Genomic DNA, 18985 nt, shown 5'->3' on the forward strand with positions numbered 1-18985 from the left:
CTTCCAGGTGCACTGACTCAGGTGTGTGTAGGGCGAGGTTGGGACTGCAACACTCACGTCCATCTGAGGATCAACCTGGGTCTCTGCATCAGGCAGGAAAGCCCAGCCAAAGTGGAGTCGGACGTTACCTTTCAAACAGCGTCCAGATGCACTTCATAGGCTCGTTTCATGTCAGCTGATTCCAACATTAGCTCCCCTTCCAGTGAGTCGGAGAGTATGAATACAGGGGCAGTAGTGTAGTGTAGTGCAGTGGTGTGGAACAGGCCGTATAGCTTGTGGGTTGATTCCCAGATGTTCTTACCCTTGCACAAGGCACTTAGCCCAAATTGGTTCAACAAATGTCCAGCTGTATAAATGGCTATAAATGTAAGCTATGTAAGCCGGATAAGGGTGTTTGCCAAGCAAATTAAGCTATCTCACCTTATACTGCAATTTTGCACCAAGCACATGGTTTCAAAGCCATCATTCCAACCCTTAAAGGTCATCTGGACCTATGTTCTGGAAAGTCATCTGAAATTTAACCTGACTTTATCATTTAACATGTTACCTGAATCAGAAGTGTGGTCTTCACTACAGGTACGTTGGATTTTGTCTGGAGGTTGATGACAGCAGTGGTGGTGAATGTCACCCAGATTTGCTGCCTTGTTAAGGTTACCAGCAGGGAATCCCAATGGCAGGACCATGTGGAGTTAAACTACACCCCCAGCTCTTCTGGGGACACTGCCAGCCTCATTGCACTGGTCCATAAGCCCCACATACATTCTGTCCTGCTGCATTACTGTATTGTTACCCAGAAAGCAGCTATGCTTCACAATGACACCCTATGGCCAACACATATTGGATTCAAACACACTTTTCACTCCCTGAGAAATGTGCGGACAATGGATGGCTTGTGAATTTTGTCAAAACTGTTAGTTCAGCTGTTGGTTAGAGGCAGGTTTCCAGGTTTCCACAAAAGACAGCAGATACATGGTTTTTTTTTCCCCTACCGCTGTGACCAATTCATTCAAGAAACAAAATTCTGTTCAAGAATGCTTCAGTGGGCGTTTGACAAAGGTCATCACTCAAGAAATTGGGCTGGCACAAATTCTCAAAGTGCACGTCTTCTCTGTTTTATTCATGTAAACCTTTCAGAGAAGTAGGCTGGAGACAAAAATATCGCTGATTATTTCCTCTCATTTACCTGGCTTCACGGCACTCTGCCAGTTGGTCATGTCTGGGAAGAGGGCGTGTTGATGGTGTATAAGTGATCCTGGGCAAGTAGGTAATGCCAAAGAAGAGGGTGTGTATCTGAGCAGGTTTCTGCCAAGACAGACGGTGTGTAACAGGGTAAGGGGGTGGTGCCAGTGGAGAAGGTTTTTAGTTGGGAATGTGGACATTCCCTGCTTGGGGGGCATTAGCAATGTCAGGGGAAAAGGTGTTTTGCTGGGTGGGTGGGCAATTCCAGGACAGACGAGTTTAAATGCATGGATGAAAAGTTTCAGGGTATTTAGGTGGGCATTTCCGGGAGAAAGGATGTTTAGGTGGACAGGTTTAGGGGAGATGATGTTTAGCTGGGTCAGTACACAGTTCTAGGGGAGAGGGTGTTTAGCTGGGTAGGTTGGGAATTATAGGGGACAGGCTGTTTAGCTGAGCAGATGGGCAATTCCAGGACAGAGGGTGTTTACCTTTGCAAACAGGTTGTTTCAAGGGAGAGGGTGTTTAGAATGGCAGGCCACTAGACCAAACAGAAGGCCGGACATAGCAACCTAACGCCAATTGGCCAGCAAATGTTCAAGCCACTCCCACTCTGCATGCCGTTCATTCAAATAACTGTTGAACTGGCCAGAAAAAAGGGGAGACGGGAACAGTGTGTTTCAGAGATGACGCACATTTTCTTTGGGCACGTTCTGGAAAACTGGCAAGACGACGGAGAAACATGACACTGTTTGTTTAAGACCATAAAGATGCTGCCGTTTCCCTCAAGGTTTCCAGCATAGCTCTGTTCTACGGCATCCACGGCTCAGTAGCTTGCAGAAATGAAATGAACCCAAATCTTGCTTTACTTCATAAACACTCATCTGGTTTGGATGACTTCAAGACATCTGTCTGAGTGTCCTTTACAATTTTTGGTACTGTACACATTAGGTTGTAAGGAGTAAGGAGCATTTTTCTACCTCTTCTGGCGATGCTCAATGATTACATGTAGTTCTTTTAATCCGCTTTTATTTAGCTTGAAATTATGTTTCATATAACATTTACTATGAAAAATGCAATAGTTAGTCACAATTATTAAAAAATGATCAATTTCATAATTTAGCTTCACAATTCACATTACTATGTGGTACACCTTGCATTTGTGATTTCACACCTCCTACTTCCCAGAGCTTGGGCCAGACTTCATGACCCTGCATTTTTTTGAGGCCTCTGAGAACAGTGGGATGTTTTTCTTTAAATGAAAGTCCAGGATGTTTCGACATCTTTGTTTTGTACTGTTTGAGGTCTCTGTTCTCTGTGGCGGCACATCTTGGCTTTCCTTTTGTTCACTCCTGCCTGTGTTTTTAGCAAGGCCACAGGAACTCCTCGGTGCTATGCAACACCCAGCTGCCCCGCCTTCCTCTGTAAACAAAGCCCAGTTTGAGGCCTAATTACACCCGCATGTGTCTCTTCCCTGTTTTTGTTTTTTTTCTTTGCTCAGTTTGACAATGAAGTTCCTCAAAAAAGCACAGAAATATTTATTAACGGATAAATCCTCCAATACAATTATGGCTGATCGATCAAAATGGCAACTACACAATATTGTGTATATTTCACAAATAACTAGCACAAGGCATTCTGGGTTATGTATTTACCGTAGTGGAAACATTTAAAGTTTTGCACAATTTTTTGCCATTGAGTCAACACAAAACATGCTAGCTGCTGCCATGCAGACTCCTCCTATCTGACTGATGACAGCATTTTTCTGTCTGTCTTTTCTGAAGTATCTATAAACACTACAGTCAGGGTCTATTTTCAGCATTCTGTGGAGGTATAGAATAACCTCTTGGACCACATTTCCAAGACATCTTAGCGGACTGGACCAATTCAGCTGGGATGCCTCTACCTCAGCTGGTGTATGAAAACATTATGCTGCATGAAACTTAAATCCAGTACAATGAGGTCATGAATGTAAGGCTACAAGACTCCATTATTTGCTCATGAATGAATGAAAACATATGCACCAAACCACACAATTCAAATGGATGTTTATAGTACATAGAGCATATATGTAGTAGTGGTGCAAACATGCCTTCCTGGCACGAGAAGTCTAAACTTTTGCGAGTGTCCTCATACGCACAAAGTAAATAGCAAAAGACATGCAGATGGTGTTAATGGACGCTGAAGACAGTCTGTCTGCACCAAATTGAGGTCAGAGTTCACGGTACACAGCTGATACTCGTTAGTGGTCCGCGCTGCGGCCTCACGTAAAGTGAAACAAGGTTTTGGGGATTATTTTCACAGTTTGAAAATGTTCTTTTCCCTGACGAGAGCTCGAGTGAGCGCAACATAGCTATTAACAAACATATATATTTTAAATGTTTGATAGTCCTTTATCAAACTTACACTGTGTTTCCACTCCCAGATGCACACTGGGTCAATTTGCATCTGGGAGTGGTATACAGATAAACATTTTCAAATCTGAAAAACAAAAGTGATAGAGCCTGCAGGTCTAGTGGGTTTGGGCTAATGTGAAGGAAAAAAGGAAAAAGGCTTGGATGTTTTAAGTGCGTTGTTTTTCCACTGCTAAATCCAAGGGGTCGTTAAACTCCGCGGAAGAACACTGACTAAGCATTCTAACACGCATGTGCTCCAGGGTTTAAGCACTGCGTGGAAATATGGGCTAGAGGAAAAGAAGTGACTAGACTTCAGTTTTAAGAGTAAATCTGTCACACTTACTTGCTGTGCAGCACCAAAAAAACAAAACAAAAAAAAATAGTCACTTTACAGGAAGCAAGATGGATGGTGAACCAGGTCATTTTAAAGAACCAGATATTGATTGGTTTACTGATGTACTAAATTTCAGGTTACCCAACATCTGACATACAGGAATTTGATTTTGGAAATATGTATTTGTGTATTGTACTTTACAGTAATTACAGTAATTACTGACTAATTACAAACTTCAAACTACAAATGCAGGTTTGATTCATGAATATATCATGCTCCTCCTGTGAAAGTTTTAACCCTGCTTCTTATAATTAATCCCCCACTTCTCTCATGTACTAATTGGAACTTGCACTCATTCTTCAGAGGTGCATGAGGCGGTGCATCTGGGCACAAAGAGGAGTGTTGGCTCAATTGCAGGGAGAGATGTAATTCTCTCTCACTGCCAGTAGGGGTCCTCAGGCTTGAAATAGGAGAGGACAAATGCAAACAGGAGAGGACAAATGCAACATTTCCTGAGGCTGTGTTTTGACAGCTCTTGTGTGGAATTTTGCACATTTACATGAGAATTACCCTTCAGTGGTGTTGTCCTCTCTGCCTAACCATTACTGTCTCAAACAACATTTGTGCGTCACTTGAAAATGTTCATGTAATTAAAAAATAGATTGACAGATTGTTCTGATTAATCTCCAGTCTCTTCCCCACCAGCAGAAGGTCATTGCGGACACCAGTGCTGGTTTTTCTGAGTGGGATATGGGTGGTGCCTACAGCGTGACCTTGACTCAACCCTGCACAGTTGACTTGGAGGAGCTCCAGCACTGCTGTGGAGATACAAGAAGAATGCGTACTTATGCCTCATGCGATGTGTGAGGAGGATTATTTTAAGGAGTTAAGTGTTAAACTCAACACTCAAGCTTACTCTTTCTGTTGCAGCCTGTATTAAAGTTGTTGCTTTTTTGTTTTTCACAAGGTAAACATTCAGGGCATAACTGCAATACAATACACCAATCAATATCAGACAAAATCCAAAAATATATAAACATATAGCACATGGTAAAATGGCAATACAGATCATAAGTAAGGAATGATACATTTCGAAATAACACTTCAGTGGAATGTCAGAGAGACATAATATATTCATTTGGTGGTTCCCTTTGCGGAAGAGTTCAAAGTTCACTTCAGCATGTATTCAATAAGACAATAGGATACTGTGATCCATAACTTTGGCATGAGAGCACAGATGGACTTCTGGGAAATAAAGGCCACGCAGTAGTAATGTAAACAAATTCTAGATTTGTGAGAGGATGAGAAAGCATTGTCTTATTGTCTTATTATTTTTATTATTTTTTCACATCAGAATTAATATCTGATGTGTTTATGGCATTAATGAGAAAAGATTTGATAAAATATGATATTTTGAAATCAATGATAATCCTTAACTCATGACAGAAGTAGCAAGACCACCATTTACTGTAGTGCAATGTTCACACCCCTTATATTTTCATAATTTCAAAATTGATCCTGTCTTAATTACAAATATACTAGGATCTTGTCTGCTTGTTTTTGTTTTTTTTTTCTTTTTTACAAAATATTAAGTCTCAAAAGAAATGAAGATAAACACCCATTTAAACCGCATGATGTTGTCGGCTTAAATAGCCCCATTGTCCAAAAAAACCCACACACACACACAACATAAAACAACATAAAAATACAAAATGATACAATACATCATATAAATAGACAGTATTGGCATTGAATGCAGTTTTGATCCAGGTGTTTCTTTTTTACAGCTGTTTTTCCTCAAAGAGAATCTGGGCGTACACAGTCCCTGTGCACGCTGCTTTGGTGTCAGGCAGTGGTTTGACCAGCTCCAGCTCGGCGTACATCAAGCTTTCCTCTGCAATCTTTGGCTGGGGGGGGGGGGGGGGGATATGACACACAACAGAGAACAGACCAGGGGTCATACTCAAATGCTTTGTACAAAGAGACAGACTTACTACCTTCATACAGAACTACTGATATTTTTCTAACAGTGTAACTCAGGACAGAATCTAGCCTGCTGTCCTGAGTTACACTGTCTTGTGTTAACCATCTGTCTTGTGATTTGTTTTGATTCAGATAACAAGTTTAAGGAGGTGATACTAGAAGAAAATGGGAGCGCTCTAGAGGGAATCACTTAGTCCCAATTATCCCATTAGTTCATTTTAGCCAATAATCACATTGGTAAATTCAGTATTCATGGCAGGAATATCTATATGGGTTGTATGACTGGTAGAGATGAACTCTTTCTTATTGAGAGAATAAGAAGTTAGCAAGAAAGACAAGTTAGATTTTTGTTTTGAATGTGATGAAATAAAATACTAAATGCAGTTTTTGCAATTAGAGCAAAAACTTTATAGTTCTCTAAAGGCTGAAAATTAAATAAACATTACTTGACATACATAAGCTTACTAGACATTCGGATAGTTTTAGGGTGATACTGGAAGTTAAAAATACAAGTAAATAAATAGAAAGAGCATTTGAGCTTAATGTTACTTATTAAAAGAGTTTTTAATATTTATTCATTTTTAGATGATATCACAGAGCCTATTCCTTGCCTGCTCAGAATCAAATACAACCAACACTAACTTACCAAAACCACTTTTCTTGGCTGAGGTTTTAAAAGCTTTGGTTTTCGCAGTTTGTCTGCAACCGGAGCTGAGAAATAAATGAGTACACAACAGTTTTTCAGAATAAAAATTTTTTGAAAGACACAGCCTGGAATACGTTTCTGACATTTCAGCATTGAAAGTCCTGAAACTGATCTGACTGAATTGGCTTAACAGATTTTGAGAGGGTGCAAAAAAAAAGTGTTGAATTTGAATTTTAGGGCGAACTTCCTGAAACCTGCTGAAAAACATTCAGTGCAGTGGTGCATTTAATCTGGTCAGATCTCACGCTGACAATGACAAATGAACAAGTCACTTAAATCAAGGGCCGCGATGTTCTCCAGAATGTTCTTGGAGTGAGTTCGGTTTGAGCGCTGCCTGCTTGGCGACCCAAGGTGGCCGCGCCTGCCAAAGATTGTGTGCATCTGACGGAGGCCGCAGACAGCGTTTGTGCATTTTGGCAGCGCGGTGAGGCGCAGTCCAGAGTGCTGTCATTTGTCTTATCAGATCCTCGGAGTGGAGGACAGGGCTGCGAATGCACTGGGAGAGCTCTGTGGAGACCTGCAATGCTGGTGTTTAGAATTCTATGGTCAGGCCGAATTCATCCTCCACCCATCTCTTTGACATAACTGAAAGGTTTTCGGGGTGCTGCGCAAAAGCATATGATTTGGTTTGCTGTTTCTTCGTTGTAATATCGTAGAACCTGAAGGAAACAGCTCAGACACCAGATAAAGAGAGGAAAGAACCGCTGCCATTCAATTTCAGAAAATACTTACTGATTAGTTACCATGGAATCCAAATTTACAGGTTATGCTGTGTAGATTAATAAAAATAAGACAGTACAGTCATATTCCTTAGTGAAAGCCCTTTACCTTTAGCAGGTATTGCTGGTGGTATCTCTGCGTTCTCTTGGATTGTTTTCTTTTTGTATTTCTTCTTTTTCTTGGGGATCACGGGGGATGAGCTGACAACACTGGTGACCGTCTCCCCTGAGCTGGGGGAGGGGGGCGAAAGGTCAACACACCCAAACTTTAATGGTAAAATTGGTCAGTTTAGTAAATGGTAGTAAATGTCAACATATACATGCAGGCAGAGAAGGCTTTTAAATAACATACAGATGTTTGTGAGAAAACTGCTGTCAAAAATCTGATGAACAACAATAAACTAATAAGTAACAGAATGTGTAGTTTATACATATTTTTGTCATAGATAAATGAAATTACTTTTCAAAAAGCCTCCATCATTTCTACCGAGCGGAAAATGAATTTGGAAAGCCGTCTTTGATTCATAGCAGAGAGCGCACTCATGAACATCTGTTTCTTTGTGATTTGCACAGGTGTGCTCGGGACGCGAGTTCCAGAACAGTCTGCGTCCAGGAGCATAAGAGTGCAGTCTGCCCTCGCTCACGGGCCTGTTACCATAGGCTCTCTAAGACTGTTTCCTGTGCCCTGAGTGGGTCATTGTAGAAGGGTTGCCATGGAAAATAAAATAAAATAAATAAAATCCCATAATAATGCTCGGCAGCCAGACAGAGTCACTGTCAGTACCCTCTGTAAACCTAATCAGAACCTCCATATATGACAGATGACCATTTTTGTCTTTTTTACCCTCTATGAGAGAGAGAGAGAGAGAGAGAGAGAGAAAGAGCAAGAGCAAGTGTACCGTAGGTATATAGGTGCTGGTGGTGGCCTACCTGTTTTGAGGGCACTTGACTAAATAGTAACTGGCTGGAAGGAAGCAAGACAATAGGTCATTAATTAGAAAAAAAAATGCATACAGCAATGGAATTTGATTGTTATACTGTATGTGACATTAAATTACACTGCAAGCATCAAGCCAACTGTGGTTAAAAATAACCCTGATGTTTTTTGTTATGTTAGAAACATGTCTAATTAGATCATAACCACCATGTAATTAGAAAGTACCTACTATGTATTGACACATTTTTAAAAGAGTAAGTAATGTGTAGCACATGCAGTTTCAGCAATTACACAAGTTATTGACTTAATGATCCTTTTTTCTACCCATAACTATAATTACAACCATAACCTTTTCACCTAACCCAAAATTCCACTGTGATCCTTTATGTTTTAACACATTTACCTGTACTTACTTCTGAGTTACACAATACCTGTTTGGAGCTACACTGTGCTGTTCACTCAGTAACTAAAAAACCTTCATGAACACAAATAGCTTTGTGGCCATTTTCATTGGTCCCATAATCTTGTTCACCCACATGCTCTGTGAATTGATGTGTGGCCAGGTGTGTTTACGGTTCTTTCACTCACCTTTCTCCCTCTGCTTCCTGTGCAGGTACTGGCAGGTGATGGCCACAGTGAACATGCACATACACACAAGGCCGACAGAGCAGATCAGCACTGCACATAGGTAGACATCTGAAACAGGTGGGGAAAAAGCAAGCCATTGATTAGTACATCCCCGTCTTTATACTACAGCAGCTTCCATAGATCCTGGATCCTGATTGGTCAGTTCTTCTTTCATCACCAATGCATCCATTAAAATCAGGAAAAGGACAGGATACTTCAAGTACTGTATACATGTATATACAGTACCAGTCAAAATTTTGGACACAACTTTCATTCTTTATTTGTACTATTATTTTAGAATATTAGTAAAGACATCAAAACAATGAAATAACACAAATGGAATTACGCAATAACCAAAAAAGTTAAACAAATCAAAACTATCTTAGATCAATATGTCTTTGAATGCATGTTTCCCATTATCTTAATCAGGTGTGTCCAAACTTTTGACTGGTACTGTATGTATGCATTTGCACTTTCTGTGGGAGCCAGTGAAAGCACTGTAGTAAAATTGTCATTGCTTTTCAAAGCAAGAACTTTCCTTCATGTGATTTTCTGTTATTTGCCTGAATCACCAGCCTGTCGTTGTGCGTGTATTTTCTTTCCAGTCTGAAATAGGCCGATGTGATGACTCTGTGTCATGAGAGCCGGGCCAGGCTGTCACGTGACCAAACAAATCCAATAAGCACGAGTCAGGCCTGACCACTTTGGTTTCAGCTGAGGCTTTTTTCTCATTATTGCAGTGTGTGTCATTGCAGTTTATGAAACCTCTTTGCAGAGCGGGAAGAAATGGGGAGATAGTACTGGCATACAGCACTATATGCACAGACACATAAATCATGGGCAGCAGGTCATTCTCTAGGCGTTTTCCAGGAGACTGGAAATAATGCCCAACAAAGGGCAGCAGTCTGGTGTGTAATCAAACTTTTAATTCCAGAGGGTGCCGGATTTATTCCCAGGTACACTGCTGCCTCCCCTTTAGCAAGACACTTAAACTCCTTAAGTAAGCTCTTCAGAAAACAGCCATCTCTGTGAAACTGACAATTTTTGAAATGTGAGCCATGCAGGCTGCTCTGGATGAGGGTGTATGCTTCACAAACAAGTCATTTAATTCTGGGCCAAACAGGAACTGTGCTGTGTGCTTTTCAGCTTATCAGCAGGAGAGGGGGCGGTTTGCGCTTTTGCGATGGGGCAAAATGCTACAGTATTTAATTGCAAAGCCTTGAAGGCAACGTCTGTCTTCTCTCTGAAAGGACTGTCAGTAGTACAGCTTGCAATTATCAGACAGCATGTCTTGCATACCTAATTGGCATTAGAAAAAGAAAAGAAAGACCAGCAATTTAAAGCAGTGATACCTGTTAATTTCAGTATAATTGCAACTTTGCTGTTTATGTCTCTGTAATGTCCTACACAATTTGGGGGACCTTTGGGTAATTGAAAGTTAGCACTGCAATGTTACTACATTGCTGGTATATCATTACTCCTTGATCCTGAGCTGTAAAGCAAAGTGCAGACAAAACTGAAGCTGAATGGAAAACGGTAACAAGTATTTGAAAATGATTCCCAGGGAAAGTGTTTGGCCGGACAAGAGAAGGTCCCCAAGGAGGCTGATTTGTTTTTAATGGCCAGAGCAGTAGGTTCACCCAAGCCTTTTTCCTGAGTTGTATTTACTCATTCAAATGGACTGCAAACCCCAAAAACATATTCGGTATGACTGAAGACCCAGAAAATCATGGCTATTCTGGCCATCACATTATCATCCTTCTTTTTAGTTGCTCGCTGTCTAGAGCAGTTGGAAGAAAAAGAACACAATCTTACCTTCAAAAAGTTGCCATATTCCTTCTCTGCTTTTCGTGTCTGGCAAAACGTGCACTGGAAGACAAGGGGGAAACTCCTTTGTCACTAAAAACAGCAATGATTATACGTTTCTCAAAGAGTTAAAAAAAGGATTGCAACGTAGGTGGAAGATTGTTGGGACGACAGGATTGAGGTTATCCGTCTAAAAAGAAAAAAAAGAAACACCCAAGCCTTCTTCCTGACTTGTTGGCTCGTGGTAGCTAACACCCACAGTGTTGTCCAGAAATACCCAAACCACTGCGAGCTGACGAAAACAGGGGCCAACATATTCCCAAGAGGAGCCCAACATAGGCAGGCATGGCCCGAAACGCCCCAGGCCGACTGTCTGGGGGTCGACCGCAGGGCAGATCCCCAGATCGCAAAGGAAAGCCGTCTTTTCATCAAAACGAAGAAAATGATGTAAGCATCTTCCATAATTATTGGGTTTCAGTGGCTATATATATGAACACTCAAATCAACTTTCCAATTGAAGGATCAACAAAAATTCCTCTCCTTCACAGTGCTGGAGTGCAGACCCAAACTTGTGTGCTCCGAAATAAAATACTGTACACTCGCAAAACTTACTGTAATGGTTAGCTATACTTTATTACATTTTGCCTTTCCAATCCATATGAATTGCCGTAAGAATTATCTCAATATGAATTACAAAGGGCTCACATTTGTTTTTTTGTACAATGAGTCTAGCTGTGTGTGATTATCAAGTAGTTGCATGCATCTCATGCCTCTGTCCCCAAAAGTTGTAAATTGCTCTGTCTCGTGTATAGAAATATATATATTTTTTTGCTTGCACAGTTACTGACTGATTTACCTCTTTGGTCAAACTGCTGCCATTCTAAACACCATACATCAGCCTCAGCGTGTCCTAGCGATTTGGATAATTTTCATGGTGAAATATTTATGGAAGTTCGAGATATTCTCCATATGGAGGAAGGGGAATGAACAGGGTAGCTCACCATTGTCATGACGTCAGACGGACTCTCATTAACTCTACCAAAAGCTGGTTGGCAGCGAACATCTTCTTTACTTGCTGCTAATAAAACAACAAAGAATAGGTTTTCTCCCAGTTGTGAGGGGGGAATTTATGTTGCTTTTGTTTGATTACTTTCTCCCACCAGAAACATTCATGGCTGTATTGTATCTGTATTGTATTGTAATTGTATCTTTCTTCTGTAAATTGCCCCCCCTCTGAAGTGGGTGCAGACTTCTGACTCCACTAATGAGAGCCCTGCTCTCTACAGCCACTCTTTGAGACCTTTTTTCTGATGCCCTCATCAGCGTTTTCCGTCTCTTTCTGAATGAACTCCAACTAGAGGGAAAAGACAAGGCTGCGCTTTCTCAATATTTGTGACAGACAGCCTGCCCTGGGGTGTTCTACGCATCTCCGCAGCCAATGAGAAACAGCCCCTCTCGAATAAACAGCACGCAGGGCAGTCACACACGACCTCTGTGTCTGTGTTTCATTTGTGCTTTCTGTGTTTTCGGAGCCGAACATATCTCCCTAAATCCTCTTAAACTGCCTGAGAACAATATCCAGTGAAGTCCTGAAAATGAGACAATAAATATGAAAAAAAAACTCAATATAAGAAATAAAACACAAATATATGAGCTGTTTTTAATAGCCCTGTGTCTCAGAATTTTTCTTCTTTCTTGCCTACTTTCCCTCTCTCTTTTTACAGTGCAGCGCGTTGTCCTACATGTGGTTTCTCGCCAGAACCATGTTTGTATGCTGGTCCGTTTCAGCCTGACCGACAGCTTCCTCAGCATTGCTATACTTAACGAGAACCCAGGCCAGTTCCTCCTGCTTTGGCTGTTCTACCCCAGCTGTTAGCCTGAATGCTGAACCACACATAATCTGCTGTGCTTAACACTGCTGGGTCAATGTGGTTCAGTCTCATTCACCTCAGAGTGCTGTAGTGGGTGCAGTCCATACTCCTGCCTCCTCCCCAGCACAGGACACTGGTGCTGAACCCCTTCATATCCTTTTTCTATTGAATCTACTAGCTAGCTTGTACCTCTACTAGTTGGCTTGTACCTGGTCTGGCCAACTATTGAAACCTGGTCATGCAGCGCTTCTAATATTGTTGACTCCTTATATGGCTATTTGCTTGTGTTATACTCTGCCTCACTTGTAGTTTGCTTGGGATAAAAACATCTACCAAATCAATAAACGTAAATGTAAATTTAAAGGGAGGAGAGCATCTGGTGGAGATGTGATTTGGCACACTGCTAAGACTGAGGCTTCATGAACCCCATAATGGGTGGAGCTACAACATGTTGTCAGTTGCTGTCTTCCACCAATCACAAGACAGAGTTGTCCATGCCAGAACATTATGATTGGTTTGTCATGATAGCTAAAGCCATTTTACTTTACTGTACTGGCATCTGTACAGGTTGCCATACATCAGTCTATTTTCTTGGTGAAATATTTATGGAAGTTTGAGATATTCTCCAGATGAGGGAATGTGAATGAAAAGAATAGCTCATCACATATGTCATTAAGTCTACCAAAAGCTGGTTGGCAGCAAACTTCTCTTTGGCCTTACTGCTAATACAAGAACAAAAGAGGAAATTTTCTCCTACTTGTGGAAGAATTTTATGTTGATTTTTGTTTGATTACTTTCTCCCACCAGAAACATTCATGGCCGTTGATTGTATCTTTATGCTGTAAATCGTCCCCCTTCTGAAGTGGGTGCAGACTTCTGACTCCACTAACGAGAGCCCTGCTCTCTACAGCCATTCTTTGAGACCTTTTTTCTGATGCCCACATCAGCGTTTTCCATCTCTTTTCGAATTAACTGAAAGTGAGAAAGAGAAAAGATAGGCTTTGTAGGAGTCATTTGAAGATGTATTCTTGAACATCAGGCTATTTTGTCCAATAACTTCATCTGTGTGTTTGTATTCACACAAGCCACATCCTGAATCCTTCATGCTGTTAGGAGACAGTTTTGTGGAATGGCATGGCGTTTGTTCCGGAGACACGCAATGTGTATTCGAATACAAACGCTGGAGACAAGCGATGTGTATTTGAATACAAAGCAGTGTCGCTACATCCGACCGGAGCCAAATGGCGCCTCTTGTGAACCCTATGGAGCCAATTAGGTTACAGGGCTCAGGAAATACCCAATTAGAGAGGGAGCTGTTTAGCTATGCACAGCTCCGCAAGACCAATCAGAAACAGCACCCCTGCTGGTTATCATAACTCATATGCAAATGTGACTGCTATTAACAGTATAAAAAATGAACTGAATTCTATACCTGTTGAACTTCTGCTCAATGCTGATGTTCCCGTGGCCGGCTGTGCTAATAAATCTTCCTGTCTTTTGCTACGAACATCGAATCTGCTTCTTGTCGTAACGAAACACTTTTTGGTGTTCCGGACTTTGAATAACAATGCCAAGAGAGGTAGGATGCCGTTCTTTCTTTTTGACCAGTCCGCTGAGTGTGTAGCCTTGATTGTTTGTTTGTGTGTGTGTGTGTGTACACTTGGATGTATAAAACAGTGTCCTATCCACACAGGGAGGGAAGACCCTGGTGCTGCCAACCACAATGTTTTCTTTGCTGTTGGTGCCAAGGTGCCCTGTGCTGTCATCTCAGCAGGCCCCAGGTCTGCACATTTTCAGCCCGCATGTCTGTTTTGATTGGCGCAAGACGCCATTTGTTGTGGAAATGATACCCAATGCTCGACAGGCTCACTAAAGCGTGGGGGAAAAACTACACCAAGGGCAAAACCGGGCTGCATGAAAACTACATAATTCAATTTCATCGCAAGTCGCCGGAGGGGTCTCGAACGTGACTCTAATTGAATTGAATTTGTTGTAATCCAGCAGCTCTCAGAATATGTCTGCATCTAAGGTAGCTGGAGGAGTATTATGTGACGCAGACACATTGTAGGGCAAGTTTCACAAGCCAAAGCAAAGCAGCAGAAATTATGAGTCAGTGCAGGTTGCAGACTACACAAACTAGGGGCATCACCCTTTGAATGTATTATCGCAAGGCTTTTTATGGAGCCAGGTCACCACTCCGCACCCTGTCACTGGTGATGATGTGGCCTAAGTTGAGCTGGCTCAGAACAGGAGCTCTGACAGGAGCATTGGGCTGAATCTTGGCCTGAGAGCTTTTAGCTGAATCCAGTCCATCTGATTCATGTGACAGACAGGTCTGTAGAGGCCAACCTGTGCACAGCTGTAAGTCATGGTCCCCACCAAATGAAGCAGTGCTAACAAAAACAGCTGTTCTGCAGTCCCCTTCGAGCACCCCCCCCCCCCAACCCCCGACCACCGCTCCCCACATCAGACCTCCCAAACAGCTGTCAACCTCGAAGGAGATAATCTGCAGTTTGCTTCTCTTTTTGCTTGACTAAGAGTCAGTCACTGTCAAGCAGGGAGCCACTTTATTTAACAACGTGCTGATGTCACTGAAACTGTGCGTGTTTCACAATCACGCTTGAAAAAAAAAAACACAGGCAAAAGATGCAGCCAGAGCCAGAACTGGATTTTATGCAGCCACACAAGCCTAAATTGTGTAAATCTGCATGTAACACTGAGATGAATTCAGCGTGCACTGTTGTGTAACTAGTTCCCTCTTTAGGCTTCAGAATAGTTACCTCTTAACTCTGTAGCAGCTGTCCCGTTGGACGCGGCCCTCCAGCGATTTTGGTGCTTCCTGATTTCCTGCACCTTGCATATGTAAAGGCCCCTGTCCTCCTTGGAAATGTTCAGAATGAGCAGGTTGTAGGCCTTGCCCTGCTTGGCCTCGAAGAGCTTCAGCTTGGGCCGAGCGAAACGCTTGGTGTAGTTCCCGTAGTACTTGGCCCGCTTCATGTTGAGCTTGACGATGAGCTGCTCCTCAGCGCCCCCTGCTGAGAACAGCCAGCGCACCACGAGCAGGCTGTTCGCCCTCTTCTTCTGGGATACTTGGCAGGAGAGTGTAAGGTTATCGCGCTCCAGGGACATTGCGACGGGGCCAGGAGAGACCGTGACGTTCACGGCCTGGCACACCTCTGGAAAAACAAAGCACACCTGTCATGACTCATGGTATCAACCCCTGTATCACTGTTCGGTTTGCATTTATCAAACCCTGTGCCACCAGCGTGACCCAGCAGGGAATCGAACCAGCAATCTTTGGCTGCAGTCTCTGCTCCTTACCACTACATCACACTGCTGTCATTGTACAAGGATTGGTAGACCCTTCTATTTAGTCAGTTGAACAGGGAATTCCCTGCTGTACCTCTGCTGTTGCACCCTTGAGCAAGGAACTTAACCTACAATTACCTATCCAGCCATATAAATGGATACCATATAAAACTTGTAACCAATGTAAGTTGCTGTGGATAAGAACATCTGCTAAGTGACAACAATGTAATGTAATGCTCAAAGCATGGTACTCATCAGTTCTTACTGCACTATGCTCTATTTTGCCATGTCTGATGTCCTATAAGTGCTCATATAAGTGTGTCAGGAAGTATTGAGTATTGTTTGTGATATTGTGACTATTGACACCACCTAACCAAAGCAAATTCCTTGTGCATTTAATGTATTTGGCAAATAAAGGTGATTCTGATGCTGATTCTGATTCTGATTCTATACAGAAAGCTGTGGGGAGGGACACATCAACCCCTTTGCAACCAAATAATGTGACAGACTCACCACTCACTGGAGTGGTGATCAATCCCTATACAACCACTTAAAGTGAGCACTTATCAGTCTCTGTATCAGTACCTGAAGTGAGGTGCATGGCAACATCCTAAGGTGAGTAAAACATTCATAAGTGTCACTTAAAGTGAGCATTTAACTAATTAGGGTGTTTATCAGTACCTTTATAACCAACCCAAGAGAGGGATTTATGAATTCCTTTACAGCCACGGAAAGGAAGCTTTCCTATTAGTCATGTTTTGATACTTGTGGACAAAAATCATGTTAATGGATACCGTGTAGTGGCATACTTAACATTTGCACAGGTCCTTTTGAATGTTGTTTGATTGGATGGAATTGGGTGGAAGTGACTAACTGTAGTGTAAGTATACAAATATTGCAGTGAGGAAAACTGTCATATTGCACGTGGAAATCATTTCTCCACTTTTCTGAAACCGAGACACATAAAAAGGAAATTGTAAGCATTTGTCCAAATTTCTTTGATTATTGCATTATACAAAAAATCTGTTTTTTATGCACATAAGCACACAACCACAAACAATGAACATGTTTCTCAGAACTAAAGAACATACATATCAACATGCACAAAAACACCCATAGCTCATGTTTTAATTGAGCCATAATTCACTCCTTAAAGACTGATACCATTTTCAGCTTGCTAAACCTGTTTACAATGCCAGCTCATCTTGGAACCTGATGAAAAAAGAAACATTTCTTTGAGAAACTGTTATGATTGGAGCTTTAAATGGATTCCATAAATCACAAGAGAGTCATTACTCTCTCAGATCAGGTCAGGATCATTCTAAGGGATCATTCTAGTAAACAAAGACAGCATCTAAAGCCACCGTTTTCAGTTACTGCTTTTGTCATGAGATCAAACAGACAGGTTTTTCCATCACTGTGTGTAAGTTACCCATGAGTGAGTAAAGCTCAAGTATGTAAGTGTTTTTTTTGTTTGTTTGCTTTGTTCAGTTTTGATACACACTAATGTAGTTCAGCATGCTAGTTCCATTTAAATGCCTTTAACTAACCCCCTTGTAGTAGTTTTCTCTTTTTCCATTAATGACCTGCCTGCTCCCCAACCCTTCCACTGCTCCAAACATTCTTCAGCTTTCAGGTTTCAGTGATCCTTTTTGTCTCTCCTATCCATCCATGACCACAGCCTCCTGGCAAAGGCTGTCAGATCACTCTACTTCAAAAGAGTGCGTTTACGAGAAAAAAAAAACTCTTTTTTTCCACCAAGCATTTGAGCAAGAAGAAGAAGGGGAAAAAAGTGTGCTTACCTCCAAGGAAAGCTCTAGTCAGGAGAACGATGACCACTGAAGAAACTTTCATTTTTCAGCTGCACAGGCTCCATAAACCCAGTTAGACGGCTTGAGAGAAAGGAGTCCCAGGACCTCTCTCCCTTTTTTCCTCTCTCTTTCTCTCTCTCTCTCTCTCTCTCTCTCTCTCTCTCTCTCTCTCTGTAATATGAAACAGGGCCCACTCTGTTCTCGGCTAGAAACACCCTCTCCCTCCCTGAACAGCCCTCTCTCCTGCAAAATGTGGGAAATGTCATTTCCTGTGCTGGAGTGCGTTTGGCGCCGACGCAAACCTCCAGCTGGACTTACATCAAACACCTCCGCCAGGTCTCTCTTTTCACTCTGAGGACAGATAATACCTGAAAACCTATTATGATGATGATTATTATTATTATTGTTATTACGTGTTTGTTTATGAGACACCCTTATCTGGAGGTAATGACATAGCTCACATTTTACATGTCATCTATTTGTGGAGTTGGATAATATAGTTGCATGTCTGTCCCCTGCAATGTAATCCTCCAGTCTTTTTTTTAGTGTGTGAGTTTGTTTGAGTTTGTGTGCGTGCGTTCGTGCTTGTGTGAACATGTGTGTGTGTATGCGCGTGGTTGTGCGCGCGTGTGTGTGTGCGGATGTGCTTGTGAGGGAAATCTCTCTTAACGGAGCCCATATCTCAGTGTCAGGACCATGTCTCTACAAGCGTCTCTTCAGTGTCTGCTACAAACGCAAACATTCATTAACGTTTTGAGGCTGTCCCTCATTTACGTACCTCTGGGATCTGTCTGCCCTTCTGACACTGAAGTACCACCCACATTACCCTAAAAGGCTTAATTGAGTCTGCACGCCCAAAACGCAATAGCTCTGCTCTAATTCCCAGGCTGTCTACCACCCTTCTTTGTGGTTGGAAACCTGATCCTTTATTCGCAGGGACGATATGATGAGACAAGTCAGTTCTCCCACAGCCTTGGCATGGGGTGGTTGAATGACACAATGCTTATTAGAAAAACATTTGTCAAGTAAAATTCTAATTGTTCTTTACCCAACTTTTATTGAGTTATACTCACACTGCTCAGTTCAGATTAGTTTTGGTTTAATTCCACAAAGAGACAATCAAAGCCAGTAATGGTGATTGTGGCAGCAGTGTAGCATAGTGGTAAGGAGCAGGGCTTCTAACAAAGTTGCTGATTTGACTCCCTGCTGGGGCACTGCCGCTGTACCCTTGGGCAAGGTATTTAACCCACAATTGCCTCGGTAAATATCCAGTTGTACTGACGGATAGCATATAAAATTGTTTAAGCATG

At 42.0% G+C, this 18985-nt stretch overlaps 1 protein-coding gene across 1 annotated transcript; it reads right to left on the minus strand.

Moving 5' to 3' along the window:
* Positions 1–5462: 5462 nt before the first annotated feature.
* On the minus strand, positions 5463–17790 carry vstm4b (V-set and transmembrane domain containing 4b). Its single transcript, XM_036540930.1, has 8 exons — positions 17667–17790; positions 15336–15731; positions 10694–10747; positions 8840–8947; positions 8245–8278; positions 7424–7545; positions 6536–6600; positions 5463–5813 (listed from the first exon to the last, which is right to left on the minus strand). The coding sequence occupies exons 1-8, from the start codon at positions 17716–17718 to the stop codon at positions 5688–5690; spliced, it is 957 nt and encodes a 318-aa protein (XP_036396823.1). The 5' UTR covers positions 17719–17790; the 3' UTR covers positions 5463–5687.
* Positions 17791–18985: the final 1195 nt, after the last annotated feature.

Source organism: Megalops cyprinoides, chromosome 1 (assembly GCF_013368585.1).
Source record: "Megalops cyprinoides isolate fMegCyp1 chromosome 1, fMegCyp1.pri, whole genome shotgun sequence".
NCBI lineage: Eukaryota > Metazoa > Chordata > Actinopteri > Elopiformes > Megalopidae > Megalops > Megalops cyprinoides.